Genomic DNA, 19,952 nt, shown 5'->3' on the forward strand with positions numbered 1-19,952 from the left:
GAACAGTTTATAAAGCAAGATGCATTCACAAAGCTTCTCAGAAATTCTCAAGCACTCTGCCAAATAATGGACCCAGACTCAACTTTTTGGAATTGGGAGTTCCTGAAGTAGTCCTTCCTCCTTTAAGTCGGAGTAGGGCTGTAACAAGGCTGAAGAGAAAGGAGACATTCTACATGCACAGCTAAGAAGGGACAGATCAGTCAAAATCATTCTCATAGAGGAATGAGAAGTCAGGAGCACTGTGAGGAGAGATCAAGCCTAAGACAGACACCTGGGAAAGGAAAGTTTTAAAATCTACTGCCATTTTATCCAGCATTGTGCAAAACATTCACAGGTAAAAGGAACACTGGATAGTTCGATTTGAAACAAAAACAAAACAAAGTCAAATCTACCTCCCACAGTAGAGCCAATTTTTTCACCCTATTCCCTACACCTAATTTCTCAGAAATGCTGTTAGCTACTTATAACCCTAAAACACATCAACCTGGTTCAGGATTCAAATGTCCCAACTCACTTAGACAATAAAAAAATAGAAATCATTCCCCATGATTTTCTATAGAGGCCTCAATGCAGACAATGAGGAAGGACGGGACATCCAGGACAAGCCGGGGAGCCTCAAGCCAAACTAAACCCCTCATAGTTGTCAAGGGCCTGGGTCAGTCGTGTACTCAGAATCTCTTTGCTGCTGTACTTGGGGAGGTCAAGAAGATTGTAGCAAGTGTGGGCCACAGGCAAGTACTCCTCCCCGCTGGCTGTGGACTGGATGACGATCTGCAGGCTGGCCATGCCGTAGATGGGAATCCGATCGCTGCCCGTCAGGAACACTGCAGAAAAAGAACAGGACATTAACAACTGTGCCAACGGGGAGTGGAGCTCAGAGGTCGAGATCTTCCAGCAACGGAGAGGAAGGTATGACACCCTGTGGCTTGCACGAGAAGCACAAATACGCTCATGTGCCAACATGTCTCCAGGGGAATGACGGATGCTCAGAAAGGCCCTCAAGTAAAACCCGGCCTCAATCAAATGGATGCCCTCAAAAACTGTGATGAGCCTTCACACAATTAGAGCAGGGACAATGGCTGAACAGGAAAAGAGTGTCTGGCCTCAGGGAAAGCCAAGAAGACAAGGTCTCTCAACTCAAGTGTCTGGTACCTGTCCCATCTAGACTACTACGTTTCCATTTAGGATCTATTTGATGTGTCTTCCCTGTCTCCTTCACAATCCAGAAGAACTGAGCCAAACATTATACAAAGCATTTCACTCTTGTGACATGCACTGTGACTGGACAAAAAACAAAGCCTCTATGAAAGATGAAAGTAAGAGAGACAGACAGACAGAGACAGAGAATGCACGTGCACACCACACAAGCAAAAATGTGCTTGTCTTCCAGTTTCCTAGTGCTGGGTAACCTTCTCATAGTTGAAGTGCTGGAAATCAATATAATGAAATTGTTACTTACAAAACACTTATACCAGGTGTGGTGCTGCACCTTTGTAATCCCAGAATTTGGGAGGCTGAGACAGGAGGATGTGGTTCAAGGACCGCCTCAGCTACTTAGTGAGGCCCTTTGCAACTCAGTGAGACCCTGTTTCAAAATAAAAAATTAGGGCTGGGGTGCAGCTCTGACGTAGAATGCCCCTGAATTCCATCCCCAGTAACCCCCCCCCACACACACACTTACTTTCAAATAACCTGAAGCTGCCAGGCGTGGTGGCGCACGCTTGTAATCCCGGCGCTTGGGAGTCTGAGACAGGAGGATCACGAAGGTTCGAAGCCAGCCTCAGCTACTTAGGCTCTCAGCAACTTAGTGAGGCCCTGTTTCCAAATAAAATATAAAATAGGTCTGGGAATATAGTCCGGAGGTAGAAAGCCTCTGGGTTCCACCCCCAGTACCACCCCCCAAAAAATAATAATAATAACCTGAAGCTATAATATATAAGCATTCTTGCCAAAATCTCCAGTTAATAAAAATTTCGAGGTACAATGGTCTGAACATAAAATGTCCTTTTCTAAGAAAATCCCCAGGGCCATGCACAGGCTTCTCTTGAATGTCACAGCCCTACAACCTCACTTGGAAAAAAAAAATCTACCCTGTCATTCAATTCATGTGCCACTGCTTCTCAAAGCCTGATGTAACTGGGCAGAGGAGAAATGAAGCCCCTTTTAAAGAGTTCTTGTATAAGATCTTCACTTCCTCTTCTTTGCTCAATGTAGACAGTAGAATCTGGTTCTAGTTCTACATTAACATTAATATGTGCCCATCTGTGCTCTTTTTTGTGTGAATGCTTGGGATTGAACCCAGGGACATTCTACCTCCAAGCTACATCCGTAGCCCTATTTTTTTTTTTTTTAAACAGGATCTCACTAAGTTACTGAGGCTGGGTTTGAACCTATAATCCTCCTGTCTCAGTCTCCCAAGTGCTGAGATTACAAGTATAAACCACCACGTCCAGATATGCTCATTCTTATATAGCAAAAGAAAGTACCCTTTAAGACCCTATTTTCTGTATGAATAAAAATTCTATAGTATTCATTGGATAGTATTTTATACTGATTACACACAGACACAAAGATTTCAACTTATTTTAAAAGGTTGAATTTGTTCATGTAAACCAACTTCATTCTCTTTTCCAAAGGTGTTTTTTCAAATATAATCCTGCCAGTCAAAGGACCACAAAAGGACCAAAAAGACTACATTTATAATAAATGTCTATAGTAGCCAAATCTATACACAGAAAGACTGGGAAGGGAAATGAGGAGGACAAATGGTGAGTGACTGCTATGGGTATGAAGTATCTTCCTGAGGTGATGAACATATTCCAAAATTGATTTGTGATAGTTTTACAACTCTGTGTATGTAAAAAAAAAAAAACCACTGAAGTGTACAGTTTAAATGGTTAAGTTGTATGGCATGTGAATTGTATTATAGTAAAGCTTTAATAAATTATACCTCCTGAGTTTCATTTGCAGTAAACACTTTGTAATATTTTAAAAACATTATAGATATTAGGGAGGTTAATTCAAACAATTTCACTTCATAAATGTAATAAATAATTCTTTCATATAAAGTAACTATTATATCTATTCATTTCCTTTTTTGTTTTTTTGAGATGGGTCTACCTTGTTCAGACCAGCATTGAAATCCTAGGGCCAAGGAAGAATCTTCCTGCTTTAGCCTGCTGAGTAAGTAGGTGGGACTATCGACAAACACCATACACCCAGCTAAAATAGCTATTACTTTTAGAGTAACTGGAAATCAGTGAAAAGCTTCTTTCCTTCCTTTTATACAACCTCTCTTGTTAGGCACAAGGTATGGATTAATAACCCATGTGTGCCTCACATATCATTAAGACAAAAAAACCCCACAAATATAATTACTTACTCTTTACCACTTAAAAGAGTTAAACCCTCTGGAGTATATTGTCCACTGTATGTAAGACTAAAATGTGGACAAATACCATATTGATATTACTGTTACTTACAGAGAAACTTCTTCTTTTTTTCCAATGGAAATTCATGAAATGTTTCCCAGAATAGTTTCACAGTGGGATGTGTGGCTGAGTAATCACCCTTGTAGATGGCAGTCTGTCCAAAAATAAGTTAATAAAAAAGCAAATGTTATTTTATAGAATAAGAATAATATTGCAGTAAACATGGATATCATTTGCATTTGAGACTAAGAAATAATTACTGAGATGCAGAAGACATCCAAATCCTACTCAACCACAGATATTTGAAGGAGACCAATCCCTGGGGGCACCTACCCAGGTGGTGGCTGCGTCCCCAGGGTTCGGGGCAGCATCTTCGGTGCTTACCTCTTCTAGTTCTTCCCAGTTGTAGTTGCTGTTCCCCACTATCATGGCCCTCAGTTCTGAAGGCTGGAAGAGCTCAAGTACTTTGCCACCACACACCTTTAAGAAGCCGCTGGAGAAGGCTGTGTACCATTCATGAACTGAGATTTGGAAAACATAATTCACATAAGCATCCACAAATTCCTGCCTGCCACAAGAACAAAGAAACAAGAGTAAGTCTTGTAGAGTTTATGAAGCTGCCTCTCTACACTGAGTTTGACAGTGAAGAAAAATGGAATTTCCTCAAATTCTCATTCCAGGTGGCATGCTAGAGGTATTGCATAGGTTACAGCTCTCCTCTCCTTCCCCTCCTACCTTGTAAGTCCCCAGGTGTCTCAGGAGACCTGGGTCGGGGGGCCAGGCAGGAAGCAGAAGAGGTCAGGAGAACCGTGCTGCTGACTCTACCTGAAGTGTTCCTCATTCCACTTTGTTTCAGGTCCCTCTTAAAATTTAGTTTAGGATACAAACACATTTTTCTACTTGAAAGAAAAAGTCTAGGGTAATTATTCTAAGCTAGTTCCTTTATTTTTAGAAACAAAACTAAGCCACTTAATATCTGTATCCTTGAATATCTGAAAAAGTAATCAATTACCTTTATAGATGGCAGTCTGTCCACAGTGTTAAAAAGGAAAAAACTACTTTTTAAAACAAGAATTTCATAGTAGAAATTGTATACTATTTGCATTTGTGACTAAAAAAATAACTACTGAGATGCAGGAGATCTACTCAACCACAATTCTATTCAGCCACAATATGCTTTAGATGAGGTCATAGCTTCTAAGTCTATGACTTCTTTCTTTTAAGTCCTTTATGTACTTTTGGAAAGAACTATCTCAAAGAATGGTTCCATCACACTAAAATAAAAGCAAATGAAGACCACAGTGAATTACTACTTGCACCCATTGGGTGGTGAAGACATGGGGAAATGGGAAGCTGACACACAGCTACTGTGAAGATACACTATGAAATGATAACAACCATACACAGCTACTATGGAAATAAATAAGATCAACCAAATGAGAAAAGTGAAGGTTGCTTAATTAAATCTTGCTATGTCAAGTGAGTTAGCCACTGACACTTGTGTTTGGCAGAGACTCTAAGACAGGCAGAAGAGTGGGGAACACCATAGTGGAAAAAGGAAAGCTTCGGGTACACCCTGACTGGAGGCTGTCGGCTCAAGGAAGCTCTAAGGAGCTAACTAGAAGTGAGGTACCCTAAGTGACTGGTTAGGGGTACATATTTGGCCTTCTCTGTTTGGTCCTAATCTCAGATGTGGAGACAAAAATTAAGAGAGCTATCAACTATTAATGAAATCCTGCATTCTAAGCAGATCACTGTAGAAGTCATTAAGAAAGATAACAATGAGACCTTCTTCAAACTTGAGTTATACAGCAGATTGGCTTCCTGGGCTGCTTACTGTAGATAAAAAAAAAAAAAAAAGCTTGGTTTCCTTGGCAGTTTACTGCCGATTGTGGGTCACAATTCTACTTTTACATATGGTCAGGCCATTGTCCTCATGTTTATTCAGTCTTTTACAACATAAACTACAAAGTGAAGCATAAATATTTGGAGAAGATTTGCTGATATCTACTGTAGTCGTCAGCTACTTCATAAATGTGACCAAAATACCTGACAAGAACAATTTAGAGGAGGAAACGTTTATTTGGCTGATGGCTTCAGAGGTTCATTCCAAGGCTCATCAGCTTCAATGCAAAAACATGGCGGTAGGCTGTGCAAGAGAAAAGTTATTCACAGCAGCCGGAAGAAGAGAGTAAGAGAGGAAAGGACCAGAGACAGATAATAGTCTTTAAAGCCACAGCTCCAGTGACCTACCTCCTATAGCCACACCCATCTGCCTACAGTTACTACCCAGTAAATCCATTTAAATTATTAATCCATCAGTGGCTTACCCGCTGATGAGGTGAGAACCCTGATTCAATTATTTCATATCTGAACATTCCTCCATTTCCAATCCATGATTTTTTTTTTGGGGGGGGAGGAGCATTCTATATCCAAACCATAATGTCTAGAAAAGTTGAGAATATAAATACCCTCTGCCAGAGCTACTAACATGTGGAAAAGCCAGACAGAATTTCCAAAGAGTACACAGGAAGAAGAGCACAGGAATGTTCAGTGCAGTAAAAAATTATATATATATATATATATATATATATATATATATATATATATATATATATATATTTGTGTGTGTGTGTGTGTGTGTGTGTGTGTGTGTGTGTGTGTTGTGTTTGTGTGTGGTGCTGGGGATTGAACCCCCAGGGGTGCTCTAACCTCTGAGCTATACCCCTAGCCCTATTTTATTTTTTTATTTGAAACTGGGCCTCACTAGGTGGCAGAGGGCCTCACTAAGTTGCAAACCTGCAATCCTCTTGCCTTAGCTTCCCAAGTATTGAGTATTTTCTTATAATACAGAATTTAGAGAAATAAAATCATTAATATAAAGAGGACAAAGAGAATATGATATAGTTATATGACAGAACTACAAAGGAGAACATTTTACTGGAATTAAGTATATGCGTTTTTAGCAAAACAAAAATCTCAAAAATGCTGAGTGAAAACCAAGTTTCTGAATGTAAAGTAAGACAGCACTTATATAAGTTGTTTTCTACCCCCAAAGCACAGTTACTTATTAAAGCAGTAAGTCTGTCATTTACAGATGCAACCCTTGCACAAGTTATTTAAGTTCTCTTTGTCTTGGTGTCCTCATCTGTAAAGTGGAAAAGATAAGAGGAAATAACTCATGGCACTGCTATTAGAATTAAATTAGTTAAAACATGTGAAAGAGCTTAGAACCCAGGCTAGCATATAGAAATTATTGTTATCACACTGTTTACAGATCCAAGAGTCTGTTTATGAGGATGAAATTACATGTATACAATGTGTAATTGTTCATTTTTTAAATTAAAAGGGCTAATGTCAAATGGTTTTTGTCATATATATGTAGATATATATAATAAAATATATCAAATTCAGAGTAAGAATTTAGTCTGTGTAATAAAGAATGGGGTACAGTGATGGAATTAAAGAGATGAGCTGTGATTTTCCTGTCTCAGCTTCCCAAGTACTGGGATTATAGATGCGCACTTCTCCACTGGGCATTTTTAATTTTAAAAATGTTTAACAACCTCAAAACAGGAAAACGAGCACTTTCTACTTATAAATCACTTAATACTTCATAAAACTATATTCAAACTCATAGGCTTCCTCCAAGACTGATACTTTTTTTTTTTTTTTTTTTTTTTGGTGGTACTGGGGTTCCTGGAAACCCTTCTACCTCTGAGCTACACTCCCAGACCTATTTTTATACTTTTTAAATTTGGAAACAGGGTCTCTTAAGCCAGCGCAGCTGGCTTCAAACCTGTGTGATCCTCCTGTCTCCACCTCCCAAGTGCAGAGATTACAAGTGTGCGCCACTACGCACAGCGCCAAGACTCATACTTTTTACATGGTCACTATCTACACTGCTAACAAATGATATTTATTAGTGGGGAGGATGGGGGTTCAAATCCAGGCTCTACCATGTATTCTAAGTATAAGACCTTTTTCTTCATACTTTTAAAATGGGTATTTAACTGCTAAGATAAAACCATTAATATAAAAAGATTATTGTACATTTTTTATCATAGATGTGGAAAATTTCTCAAATTAAATATAATGCACTCTTCCCTGAAGCCCATTACACAAAGTAAATACTATTTTTCTGGTACACTTGCCCAAAAGAAGTCTGGATGTTGCTATGAGGTATTTTTAAGATGAGATTACCACTCACACCAATAGACTGAGTAGAACAGAAAAATTTCCATAAACCAGAAAGGCCTCTTCCAATCAGCTGAAGACCATAAGAGAAAAAGAAGTCCTCCAAGGAGGCGGAATTCTGCTGCCAGACTGCCTTTGGACTTTAAAACTGCAATATCAACTCCACCAGAATTTCCAGGCCAGTAGCCCATTCTCGGTATATTTCAGATTTGCCAGCCCATACAATTACATGAGCCGACTCCTTCAAATCAATCTTGTTTTCTCTCTTTTCTTTGATGCTTCATCTTATAACTTTTCAACTGCACAGTAATGCAAAGCCTTATATGTTCAGTAGACACCATACTTCATGAGAAATTTAAGATGGCAGAGTAGAAGCTCCCACCACTCACTGCCTCCTCCTCAGAGAAGAACAAGAATAACAGGTGTATAGCTGTGTTTTGAGGTGTGGCTCCATGGGAGAATATTGAGAATCAGCAAAAAAAGAGACTGGAATCTTGTAAGATTCAGACTACTGGGACAATATCATAGTAAGAGAAACAAAATACCCCATATCTGCCACCCCAGATCAGCCAGGGGAGCGAGTCCCTTTTACAGGGTAAGGGTTAAAGAGGGAGTCCAAAAAATCTCCATCATTGTAGATGCTGACAATCCCAGCTACTGGAGAGCTTCATGATCTTTATAGACTTTGCAGTCTGCTTGGATAAGCAACCTGAAATCTGCACAGGAGCCTTGCTTTGGAAAAAGATATCACATCATCTCCAAAACAATATCCCGTTTGCTGTAGCGAGAAACTGTCTTGAGAAGCAAGTTACCGAGTTTAGACTGGTCTATGGGTTAGAAACCCCTGCACATTCCCATATCTGTAATTCCACTGTACTGGCTTGGGAGGTAGCTGCCTTGTGCACCCAACTTGCCCAGCACTGACTGCGATGCAAGCCTGCTGCATGCCCTGCAATGTGGAGGTGAGAGGGTGGACAGAAGCCTTCACATTCAAGAACAGAAAAGTGGGACGCCTGCCTTCGGAGCCGGTTTCTGCTTTCCATCTGCTGCTAGCCCCCCTGTGCTTCATTCAGGCATCTGCTACGACAGGGTGAGAGGGAATGAATGACTGAAAATAGTACAAAAGAGCAATGAAACAGTGAGTAGAGCACACCTGTGATCCCAGTTCTTCGGAAGTTGAGACAGGAGGATCACAGGTTGGCAGCCAGATGTTTAGCAAAGCCCTCTGCAACTTGGTGAGAGTTTACTTCAAAAATAAAATAAGGCTGGGGGCATAGCGCAGAGGTAATACCCATGAGTTCAACCTCTGTACCACCACCACCACAACAACAAAATCAATGAAACAAAGAGCTATTTGAAAGGTAAATTTAAAAATTGACAAAACTTTAGCAAGATTAACCATGAAAAAGTTCAAATAAATAAAATTAGAAATGTAAGCCAGGTGTGGTGGCGCATGCTTATAATCCCAGCATTTGGGAGGCTAGACAGGAGGATCTGGGTTTGCAGCCAGCCTCAGCTATTTAGTGAGGCCCTTTACAACTCAATGAGATACTGTTCAAAATAAATAATAATAAATAGGGCTGGTGGTGTAGCTCAGAGGTAAAATGTTCCATCCCCAGTACCCCACACACAAAAAAAGAAATGTAAAAGGAGACATTACAGCTGTTACCACAGAAATGCAAAGAATCATTAAAGATTGTTATAAAAATGTATACTAGCAAATTATCCTCAAAGTATTTCACAGGATTTAAAAGGAAAGAGCACTTCTAAATTCATAAGACCAGCATTACCCTTTACCAAAACCAGACAAGGATACAACAAAAAATAAAACTATAGGCCAATATCCTGATAATCACAGATGTCAAAATTCAACAAAATACTAGCAAATTGAGTCTGACAGCATATTAAAAAGATCACTCACCAAGATCAAGTTGGTTTTATCCCAGAAATGCAACAATGGTTCAGCACACACAAATCAATATATGTAATACACCACATAATTAGAGTAAAAGATCACCACCAAGTACTGTGTGCATGTATGTCACTCACTAAGATGTTACATACATCACTACATTATGATATGATACAATTTGCCAATAAAAGTATTAAAAAGGATAAAAATCACACGATCACCTCAATAGAGGCAGAAAAGCATATGACAAAATTCCACATCCCTCCATGGTAGAAATTTGAACAAATTTGAAGGATCATACCTCAATATAATGAAGGCTGTATATATATATATATATATATGGAGTATGGCTGCAGAGCCAACATCATACTGAATATGGAAAAGATGAAAGTACTCCCTATAAGATCAGGAACAAGAAAGGGTGCCTACTCTCCCTACTTTTACTCAATACAGTGTTAGTACATTTAGCCAAAGAAATACAAGACATATAAATAGGGAGAAGAAAGTCAAATTATTCCTGTTTTGCAGATGATATAATTCTATAAACAGACTCCAAAAAAGACTTCACCAAAGACTATTAGAACTGATAATTAATTCAGTAAAGTAAGAGGATACAATAGCAATATACAAAAATCAGTAGCTTGTCTATAATATTCCAGTAACAAATGAACTGAAATGAATCCCATTCACAAAAGCTACAAAAAATAAAAGTAAAATAAGTTAGGCATGGTCATGTATACCTCTAATCCCAGTACTTGAGAAGCTGAGACAGGAGTACTGTAGGTTCTGAGCCAGCCTTAGCAACTTAGTAAGGCCTTCCACAATTTAGTGAGACTTTGTTTCAAAATAAAAATAAAAGTAAAAAATAGGTCTGGTATGTAGCTAAGAGGTAGAGTGACTCTGAGTTCAATCCTCAGTAACACACACACACACACACACACACACACACACACACACACACACAGAGTTAAATCAAGGATTCATAAAATAAAAATTATAAAACTTTGATGAAAGAAACTTAAACGCACACAAAAAGACCACCCATGCTCATGGACTGAAAGAATATTGTTAAAATGTCAATGTTACCACAATTAAAATACCAATGACATGCCTGGTATGGTATCACCCTCCTGTCATCTTAGTACTTATAATGCTGAAACAGGAGGATCAAGGATTTTAGATCAGCCTCAGTAATCTAGAGAGAGACTTACCAACCTAGCGAGACCCTGTTTCAAAACAATTAATAAAAGTAAAAAGGTAGCCAAGGCGTGGTGGCGCACACTTGTAATCCCCACACTTGGGAGGCTGAGACAGGAGGGTTGCACAGGTTTGAAGCCAGCCTCAGCTACTTAGTGAGGCTCTCAGCAACCTAGTGAGACCCGATTTCCAAATAAAATATAAAATAGGTCTGGGAGTATAGCCCGGAGATAGAAAGCCTCTGGGTTCCACCCACAGTACCACAAAAAAAAAAAAAAAAAAGTCCTAAAATTCATCAGAACCACAAAAGACCCCAAACAACCAGGGAAATTTTGGTCAAAAAGCACAAATCTAGAGGCATCACAGTATCTGATTTCAAGACTGCTACATAGTCATAGTAACAAAAACAGCATGGTATTGGCATAAGAACAGACAAATAGACCAAATGGAACACAGTAGAAATCCCAGAAATAAACCCATGCTTCCAGAGCCAACTGACTCTCAACAAAGGTACCAAGAACGTACACTGAAAAAAGGACAAGCCTCTTCTCATAAATGGTGCTAGAGAACTGAATATCCATATGGAAAAGACTGAAATCTGACACCTACCTTTTCACTCTGTATAAAAATCAGACCAGAAGATTAAATCAGATGTAACACCTGAAACTGAAACTACTAGAAGAAAATCTAGAAGAACTACTTCAAGATTTCGATATAGGCAATGATTTTCTGTATAGGACCCCAAAAGCATAGGTAAGAGATGCAAAATTGACTAATAAGATCACATCAAATTATAAAGCTTCCACACAGTAAGGGAAACAATCAGCAGGGTGAAGAGACAATCTACTGAATGGGAAAAAGTATCTGCCAGCTATTTATCTGACAGAGGGATAACATCCAGAACATATAAGAAAACTCAATTTAAAAAAAGTAATCTAATTTAAAAGTAGGCAAATGAGGCAGATGATCTGAATGGACACTTCCCAAAAGAAATACACATGGCAAACAAAGATATAAGAAATGATCAATTATCATTAGCCATCACAGAAATGCAAATTAAAACTACAATGAGAGAGCATCCCACCCTAACTAGAATGGCTACTAAAAACATATATACCAAACGCTGGCAAGGATACGGGAGGATAAAAGGAACTCATATATACTGTTTGTGAGAATGTAAATTAATAATTTGGCACGTGGCTCATGGAGTCAGTGATCCATCTCAGCAGAAGTCAGAAATAAAGATGCACTTACACAGAGAAGATCTTTGAAGCCCTCTTTGATATGTCAAACTCTGTGAATTGCTCAGGAGACCAACAAGGTGTTTGAGAATTCCATACTACCAGAAGCACTGACAGCTTAGATCAAAGGGGACAAAGATTCAGTGAAATGAAAGGAGGCTGTTAGGTTTCTGGGACGCTATAGGTAAGAAAAGGGGAAAATGGCCACCAAGACGATTCACAGGCCATGAGACTGATACTGCTACCGGGGCTCATGTGAAGGGAGTGGGGCTGCCACTTCAGTGGGCCCACCTCAGGTGGGCTACAAGACAGAGAATGAAGCCAAAGAGGCTTCTTAAGCCTTCTCATGCCTTGAAATCTAGTAGGATTTGCCCTAAGTTTCATGCTTAGACCCCATGACCTTTTTAGGATGGGGATGCCTGCCCTATCTTATACTGTAAAAGCAGATGTCTGGTTTCATAGGTTTACAGCTATTAAAGAATTTTGCCTCAGGATGAGTCATACCTTGTATCTCATTCATACCTGACATAAATGTTAAATGATGTCTTACTTAGGGTTCTCTAGACAAACAAAGCCAGTAAGTGTGTTGTATGTGTGAGGGAGATGTATTATAAGAAATTGGCTCATGTAATTATAGAAGCTGACAAACCCCCAAATCTGCAATCAGAAACCTGGAGAGACCCAAGAGAGCCAACAGTATATTCTAGTTCTAAGGCAGAAAAAATACTGATGTTAAATTCTATTGAGCCTTAACTTGATTGGATAAAGACCACGCCCATGGAGGAGGGCAACTGCTTCGCCCCATCTCCCCCATTCAAGTGTTTCTCATCTAGGAAGTCTCAGACATACCCAGGATATTGTTTGGCCAAATATCTAGGCATCTCATGGTCTAGCTGGCATATAAAACACAGATGAGAATGTGGATTCAGATTAGATGCTTGAATGAATTAACACTTTGGGACATAATGAATGGGGTGAACATATTTTGTAAGAAGAACATAAACTGTGAGGATCTAGAAAGTGGAGCATTATAGGCTAAATTGTGTGCCATCCAATTCATACACTGATGTACTCCCAATGTAACCCCAATACCTCATAATGTGTGGCCTCATTTTGAGACAGGGTCTTTACAGAGGTAACCAAGTAAAAATGAGGTTGTTAGGGAGGGCTCCAATCTGATATGACTGGTCTCCTTATAAAAGGAGAAACTGTACACAGAGATACATAAAGGAAAAATGATGTGAAGAGACATAGAGGAGAGGCTTAGGAGGAACTAACCTTGTGAGACTTTGATTTTGGACCTCTAACCTGAAAAACCATTAAACAGTAACTTTCTGTTGTTTAGGCCACCTGGTCTGGTTGAGCAATCCTAGCAAACACATCTTATAGTAGAATCTAATCTCTGTACATCAACCAGCATTGTTCTCAAAACATTCTTTTCTTTAATAATCCTCACTGACAGCTAACGAATGTTTACAAGATGCTAGTCCCTGTGATAGGATCTTGGATGTAGATTACCTCAGAGAATATCCACAAGCAATCTTTGAGTGACTTTTATGGCATGAGAACTATGCATCAATAATAATAAACAAAAAATTAAGAAAAAAACAACCCTTAACGGTTGATAGGATTACGCACGAGTTACAATATGCAAAGACGAAGACTTCACAGCATCATGGCTCATCTACACTATTCACAGCTAGATGTTGCCGCAGCAACAATTATGCACAAATCCGTGAAGACCACCAATTAGATAAACTCTTAAGCACACATTAAAGGAACAATGGAAATGAAAAGCAATTATTTTGTTAAAAGAATTATTAAGTATTTGCAACATGTCAGCACTGATTTACATTTAAGCAATTTAATATTCACAAGAGCCATAAAATGAAAAGTTATTTTCAAAATCCATGTTTAAAGATTTAGCATGTGCTGAAAATACAGCTCAAAGGTAGGGTACTTGCCTAGCATGGGGGAGGCCCTGGGTTCAAACCCCAGTACTGAAAAAAAAAATTATAACATTTAAACCTAGACAGTGGCTCATACCTGCAATGCATCTAAAATCCCAGATGCTTAGGGAGCACAAGTCTAAGGCCATCCTGGGCAACTTAGGGAGAAATTTTCTCAAAATAAAAACAAAGAGGGGTTAGGGTATAACTCAGTGGTAAAGCACAACTAATTTCACCCCCCCCATTAAAAAAAAAAAGCTTTAGCAAGTCCCAATTCAGTGAAAGAAAAGCAGGTAAGTCAGCAATGAAAACATTCCTATGGAATCCTTGAAAAGATTCTTGGTCGGCTATACCTAAAATCTGTGTGCTAATTCTTATTCAAGAATATCTGATTTTGGTTTAATAAATAAGGCAAGAAACTAAAATTTTGCTATTAGAGAATAAAATCTGGCAGTTTAAGACACAAGACCCAAAGAGCTGATGCTCAACTATGGTGTGCCTTGGAGACAAAGGCTTTGTGTGTGTACATATGTGTCTGTAGGTCCCCCAAGGAACAGCAGTACCAAATGCATGCTTTAAGCAGGATGAGAGCATCCTCTTCCTTGGCCTCGTGCTCTGGAGGGCTTAGTTTTTCATTTTAAATGTGTGGGAGGATACTAGAGATTGCATCTAAGGGCATTCTACCCCCATGGTGCATCACCAGCCCTTCTTATGTTTTTGTTTTTGAAACAGGGTTTTACTAGGTTGCAGAGAGTCTCGCTAGGTTGCTGAGGCTGTCCTCAATCTTAAGTCCTCCCGGCTGGGCTTTCCAAGTACTAGGATTGCATGGCGTGTGACACTGCCTGGTGGTGGGTGCTTAGTTTTTCTTGGGTCCTCCTCCAGCTTCAGCGCTCCCCACAGATCACAGTGTGGAACTTTCCAGAACACCTACCGAATACATACAGAATAATGGGAGCGCTATGATTCCTCCACCCAAGTAGTTCCACAAGGGCTTCCTGGCTAGCTTTCTGTTGCTAGCCTACCCCGCCACTAGGATAAAGTCCCCCAGATGTGAGGGATGGGGGAGGGATGCTGGGGAGGCGGGCGGCTGGGTAGGGGGCCCACGCGTCTCCATCCACCCACGCGCACCCCGCATCCCCAGCGGGGTGCAGGGAGCCAGCCCCCCCTCCCCCGTGCTTCCACTTGCTGGAAATGAATCTGGATGCAAAGACGGGACGTGATCAAAGCAGAACGGGGGAGACGGCGCCGGCCGCGGAAGCTGACAGGTGGATGCGCAGATGCGCCCCAAGGCCTGGAAAGCGGCTGCGGCCATATAAGTAGTTCCGGAAAAACAGCCGCAGGTACCAGTGCGCGGCCGCGGGCGGGGGCGGCGGGCCGGGGGCGGCGGGCGGCTCTGCTGCAGGATGAGCGCACGGCGTCAGCTGACGGCGCGGAGCCAGTGGAGTGCCGCGGCCGGGGCGGGCGGGGCGGCAGCCGGCGTTGGCTTCGCGGCAGTCGTCACCCGCGCTTGCCGCATCCCCGAGCTCTCCCCGGACCTGCACGCGTGTGCCTCCTCGGCGGGAGCCATCCAGCCCTGCGCGGCAAACCCCTTACCATGGCCGACGCAGAGAACCAGGGACCTGCGGAGCCGGGCCAGGCGGCAGCGGCGGCGGCGGCGGCGGCGGCGGCGGCAGCGGCGGAGGCGGCAGCGGCAGCGGCGGCGGAGGAGGTAATGGCGGAGGGCGCGCAGGGGGGCGCCGCGGCGGGCGCGCAGGGCGGCCCCGAGGGCGCCGCGGCCCCGGCCGAGGAGCCCCAGGCGCCGGCCGAGAGCGCCGCCAAGCCCAAGAACGACTTCATCGAGAGCCTGCCCAATTCCGTCAAGTGCCGCGTCCTGGCGCTCAAAAAGCTGCAGAAGCGCTGCGATAAGATCGAGGCCAAATTTGATAAGGAATTCCAGGCTCTGGAGAAGAAGTATAACGAGATCTATAAGCCCCTGCTCGCCAAGATCCAGGAGCTCACCGGGGAGATGGAGGGCTGTGCGTGGACCCTGGAGGGCGAGGAGGAGGAGGAAGAGTACGAGGAGGAGGAGGAGGAGGGCGAGGAGGAGGAGGAGGCGGCCGGCGCCTGTGCCGCGGGCCCGGCCGCGCGCGGCAGGGATGCGCACCCCCACGCCGAGATGCCCGACGACGCCAAGAAGTAAGGAGGCGGAGGTGACGGGCAGAGTCGCCCCAAACCACAACCTGTGTCGTTTCTTTCTTTCTTTCTTTCTTTCTTTTTTAAATGTTGGTGGACTTAAAGAGGCTCAGGTTTCTGACCAAAATGCAGCGTGAATCTGACATTCCAAAAATTAATTAAATTGAGGCTTAAATTAAATCCTGGCCAGCCCATTTCAAATTTGACTTTTCTTTCGAGCCCAAAGATATCAAAAGATGCCGAGGAGAGCCCAATTAACCTTAAAATTGTCTTTTCATGATCTCTCGGGGGATCGGAACTGAGACTTGTAGAGGGTGTCAGCCGCTGTGAATGAAGTAAAGAACGTCGTCACTTTGAAATCTATTCATCACACACTCATTACACTACACACGCACACCCAAGCCAAGACCGAACCAGTTCTCAATGCATAATTCTTAATTTTCTTTAGTCCTGTCATTTCCCAATGCAGAGAGAGTGAACCCGAGAAAGACGTCATCTTTTCAGACTTTGCTTTTGCGACCCCAGACATCAGCTTTACGCTTCAGAGGAGAGAGGAGAGAGGAGAGATGGCGCAGAAGAAAGCCAGCGATGGAGATCATGACAGAACTGTTAATGAGGCCAGGAAAATGGACATTTGAAGTTCTGAAAAATGTTCTGAATATATGAATTTAGGAAAATGTGGTCCAAGAAGGAAGGTGTATAACCTGTATAAAATTGTCAACCTGTGTATTCATTAGTTACAGTCTCGTGTTTATGTGTTTTCTTGGTGTGCCTATTTAAATGACGTAAAAAATACCCCAAATGTTTAAGTATTAAATCACTTTACCTAGCATTTAGAAATATTAATTTACTTGAAAAGATGTAGAATGTAGCAAATTCTGTAAAGCATGTGTACCCAGTGTTGCGTAGTTTGATCCCTGTGAAGTCTTTTTGTCATGTAGCTTTTAGGGTGTAGCTGTGAAAATCATCAGAACTCCTCACTGAAGCTAATGTTTGGAAAAAACATATACTTGAAGAAACAATCCAAGTGTGTGCCCCATCCCCAGCTCAGAAGTAGAAAGGGTTTAAGTTTGCTTGTATTAGCTGTGCCTTCATTATTTTGCTATGTAAATGTGACATATTAAATATAAATGGTGCATAATCAAATTTTACTGCTTGAGGATAGACTGGCATACAGGAAGGATTTTCAGGAAGAACACATTTAATGTAAAGACTCTTAGCTTCTTTGTGGGTTTTGAATTATGTGTGAGCCAGTGATCTATAAAGAAACATAAACGTAAAGTTGTCTACCACTGTGGTGTTAATAAAACAGTATTTTCAAAAATAAAAAATAAAAGATTCGATATTCTGACTGCCTGTCTCATTTATCAAAGGGGATAGTGATAGTCCCTTCCTCCCATTTATTATGAAAGAACAAATGAGTTAACACACATAAAGCCCATAGGATAGCGTGACACATAGTAAATGCTGAGTAATTCTCAGTTACTATCATCCTCATACTATTACAGGAGAGTCAACCCTCCTTTCCTGTTATAGAGAGTGACCATCATTCTGTCCCTACATTTATGAATCTATATAATCAGAGAATAACATACTATTTAATTTAGAAATAAAAGAAATTCAATAAACTTTTTTCTTAATATAAAATCAGATTATGATTTCCTCCCAGAAAGGATAAAAGACTTAAATGTGACATATGAATAAACAAAAAATTCGATTTCAATTTTATATTTGGGCATTCTGAATGAAGAGGAAAAATATAGCCCCCCTCCGCCCCCACACATTTGGGGAAAAAAAAAAAAGACGTCGATCTCGTCCATTTCCCTTAAGGGTTAAAATTACGCAGAAGCAAAATCTGACTGCTGTAGGAAATGGAAGGCGGCTCTGACCTGTTGCTAATGACAACAGTTGAATGCAAACCCAGGGTAATAATAATCTTTCTTATGGCGGGGGCAAGTCAGAAGAAAATAAAAATCGTATATTAAATAAATCATGATCATCTTAATCATGCATTTTCTTAAAAGCAAAAACAAAATATAAAATTCAATATTCATTTCCTGTCTGAAAACGGGAGACTCAATATTTTTATGGGTCCAGTTACAAAGCAAAAATTGATTAAAATACAAATAAAGGATATATTAGATTTTTGCGGGAATGATTACATATACTAGAAACTCAAGAGCTTAAAAAAAGATAAATTTAGATTGATTGATTAGTTGCCAGTAAATATTAATAACTTTCTAGGCATTAAAATGATCAAAATATATAGAAAAGGTTCTCTTACAGTAAAAACAATAAAAATTAATTATAATTTCTGATAAAATGTGTATGACATTTGAAAAAAATAGGATTTCACAAAGAAATATAACAGGTCTTTGGATTATATGATTTAAATCACAAATATGTCAATTCTTCTCAAATTAACTTTTACTGTATCACAGTTAAAATTCCAAACTGGAGCTGCCACTTAACATAATTATCCTAATGTTTACATATAAGAATGGCTAAGAAAATGTTTCATAATTCAGACACAATTTAGATTTGTACAGACCCCCACCAAATTTATTAATAGAAATAGATATTTATCAATTATGGACATGGAAAATATAAGATTCAGTGGCAATTTTTTAAAAAAAGAAATACTCAACAGACATGACAACACAAAAATTAGAAAATTATAAAGATTTAAACATTCTATGCTTTCAAGTACAAATAATAAATTGAGAATAAAATCTATTATAATAAATAAGGGTGGGGAAAGGTTAAAGTGTTAATATAATAGAATTCAAATAGTATTAAAGCTAGTCCTTTCGAGAAATACATAAAGGACATCAGCAGGTTACTTTAAAAAAGGAAATACTGAAATACCGGGAAGAAAGATGCCCTCCTAGTATACTGCAGCACCAGAAGAAACAGGTGTGCTTTGGCCAGCAGTCTTTCTTTTATAAGACTTTAGCTGTAAGATTTTCTATAGGTGCTAGTCATATTAGGATCAGTACAAGGATAGAGGGATAAGTTTCTGATGCCCTTTAAAATGTCAAGGGGTTCCCATCATTTCCTAACTGGGGTGATCTTAACCCTTCGTTTTCTGGACTGCTTATTTGATAGTTCGCCAGGCAGCCATAAAACCTGCATGCTAACATCTAGAGCGATACCTTCCCCCAAATATTATCACATTCAATAAACACCATTTTTAACCTATTTCAGACCTAGCTTAGTCAACAAAGCACTAGATAACTGGCAGAAAGAACGGCAGTACGCATCACTCCCTCAGCCAACTCTCCAAGAGTATTGCGCAGTAAACTGCAGCACTTGGATGTTCGCGGAGCAAGTACAGCGCAGCAGCTCTCCCTGCCTGCCGGTTCACACTCAGCGCATGCACAGACACATCTGCATTGCACACACATGGACACAAGTGCCATTTTTTATTAAGATGAAATTCACTTAATATAAAATTAATCATTTTAAAGGAAACAATTCCATTCCCAATTCAGTGGCATTTCATACATTTGTGATGCGTGGCTATCTCCATTTAATTCATTTAACAAATATTTTAGAAATAGACACAGCAGTAAAAAGGATCAACACACTGCAAAATATGTAAAATATTCTATGTGTTAAAGAAACACAAAAATCATTAATCAGGTTGCATTTCTTTTCTTTTTTTTTTTTTGTAAAGAAAACTGTAAGGATGGAGTGCCATGAGTATTCTCATACACTGATGATGATGACATGTAAATTGGTATGATTTATTAGCAAAATAAATCTAGCAAAAAATATCAGCAGATTCAAAATGCTATACACTTTAATTCAATTTCATCCACAGTATCTTATTAAAAAGCAATTTTAAAGG

The 19,952-nt window shown here is 40.2% G+C and overlaps 2 protein-coding genes across 6 annotated transcripts in view; one reads left to right on the forward strand and one right to left on the reverse strand.

Moving 5' to 3' along the window:
• Positions 1-615: 615 nt before the first annotated feature.
• HERC3 (HECT and RLD domain containing E3 ubiquitin protein ligase 3) overlaps positions 616-19,952 on the reverse strand; it is a gene marked incomplete at both ends in the record, with an annotated part of 106,097 nt that continues 86,760 nt past the window's right edge. For 4 of the 5 annotated variants that reach the window (XM_080697353.1, XM_080697352.1, XM_080697350.1 and 1 more), the window contains 3 exons: positions 616-824; positions 3,483-3,585; positions 3,816-3,999. In XM_080697353.1, the coding sequence (XP_080553479.1) occupies positions 616-824; positions 3,483-3,585; positions 3,816-3,999 (496 nt within the window). The remainder of the gene's footprint in view (positions 825-3,482; positions 3,586-3,815; positions 4,000-19,952) is intronic. The other variant, XM_080697351.1, reaches the window with a different exon arrangement.
• Positions 15,522-16,106, forward strand: NAP1L5 (nucleosome assembly protein 1 like 5; the record flags this gene model as incomplete). Its single annotated transcript, XM_080697356.1, has 1 exon — positions 15,522-16,106. The coding sequence occupies one exon, from the start codon at positions 15,522-15,524 to the stop codon at positions 16,104-16,106; it is 585 nt and encodes a 194-aa protein (XP_080553482.1).

Source organism: Muscardinus avellanarius (assembly GCF_963383645.1).
Source record: "Muscardinus avellanarius genome assembly, chromosome: 6".
Taxonomy (NCBI): Eukaryota; Metazoa; Chordata; class Mammalia; order Rodentia; family Gliridae; genus Muscardinus; species Muscardinus avellanarius.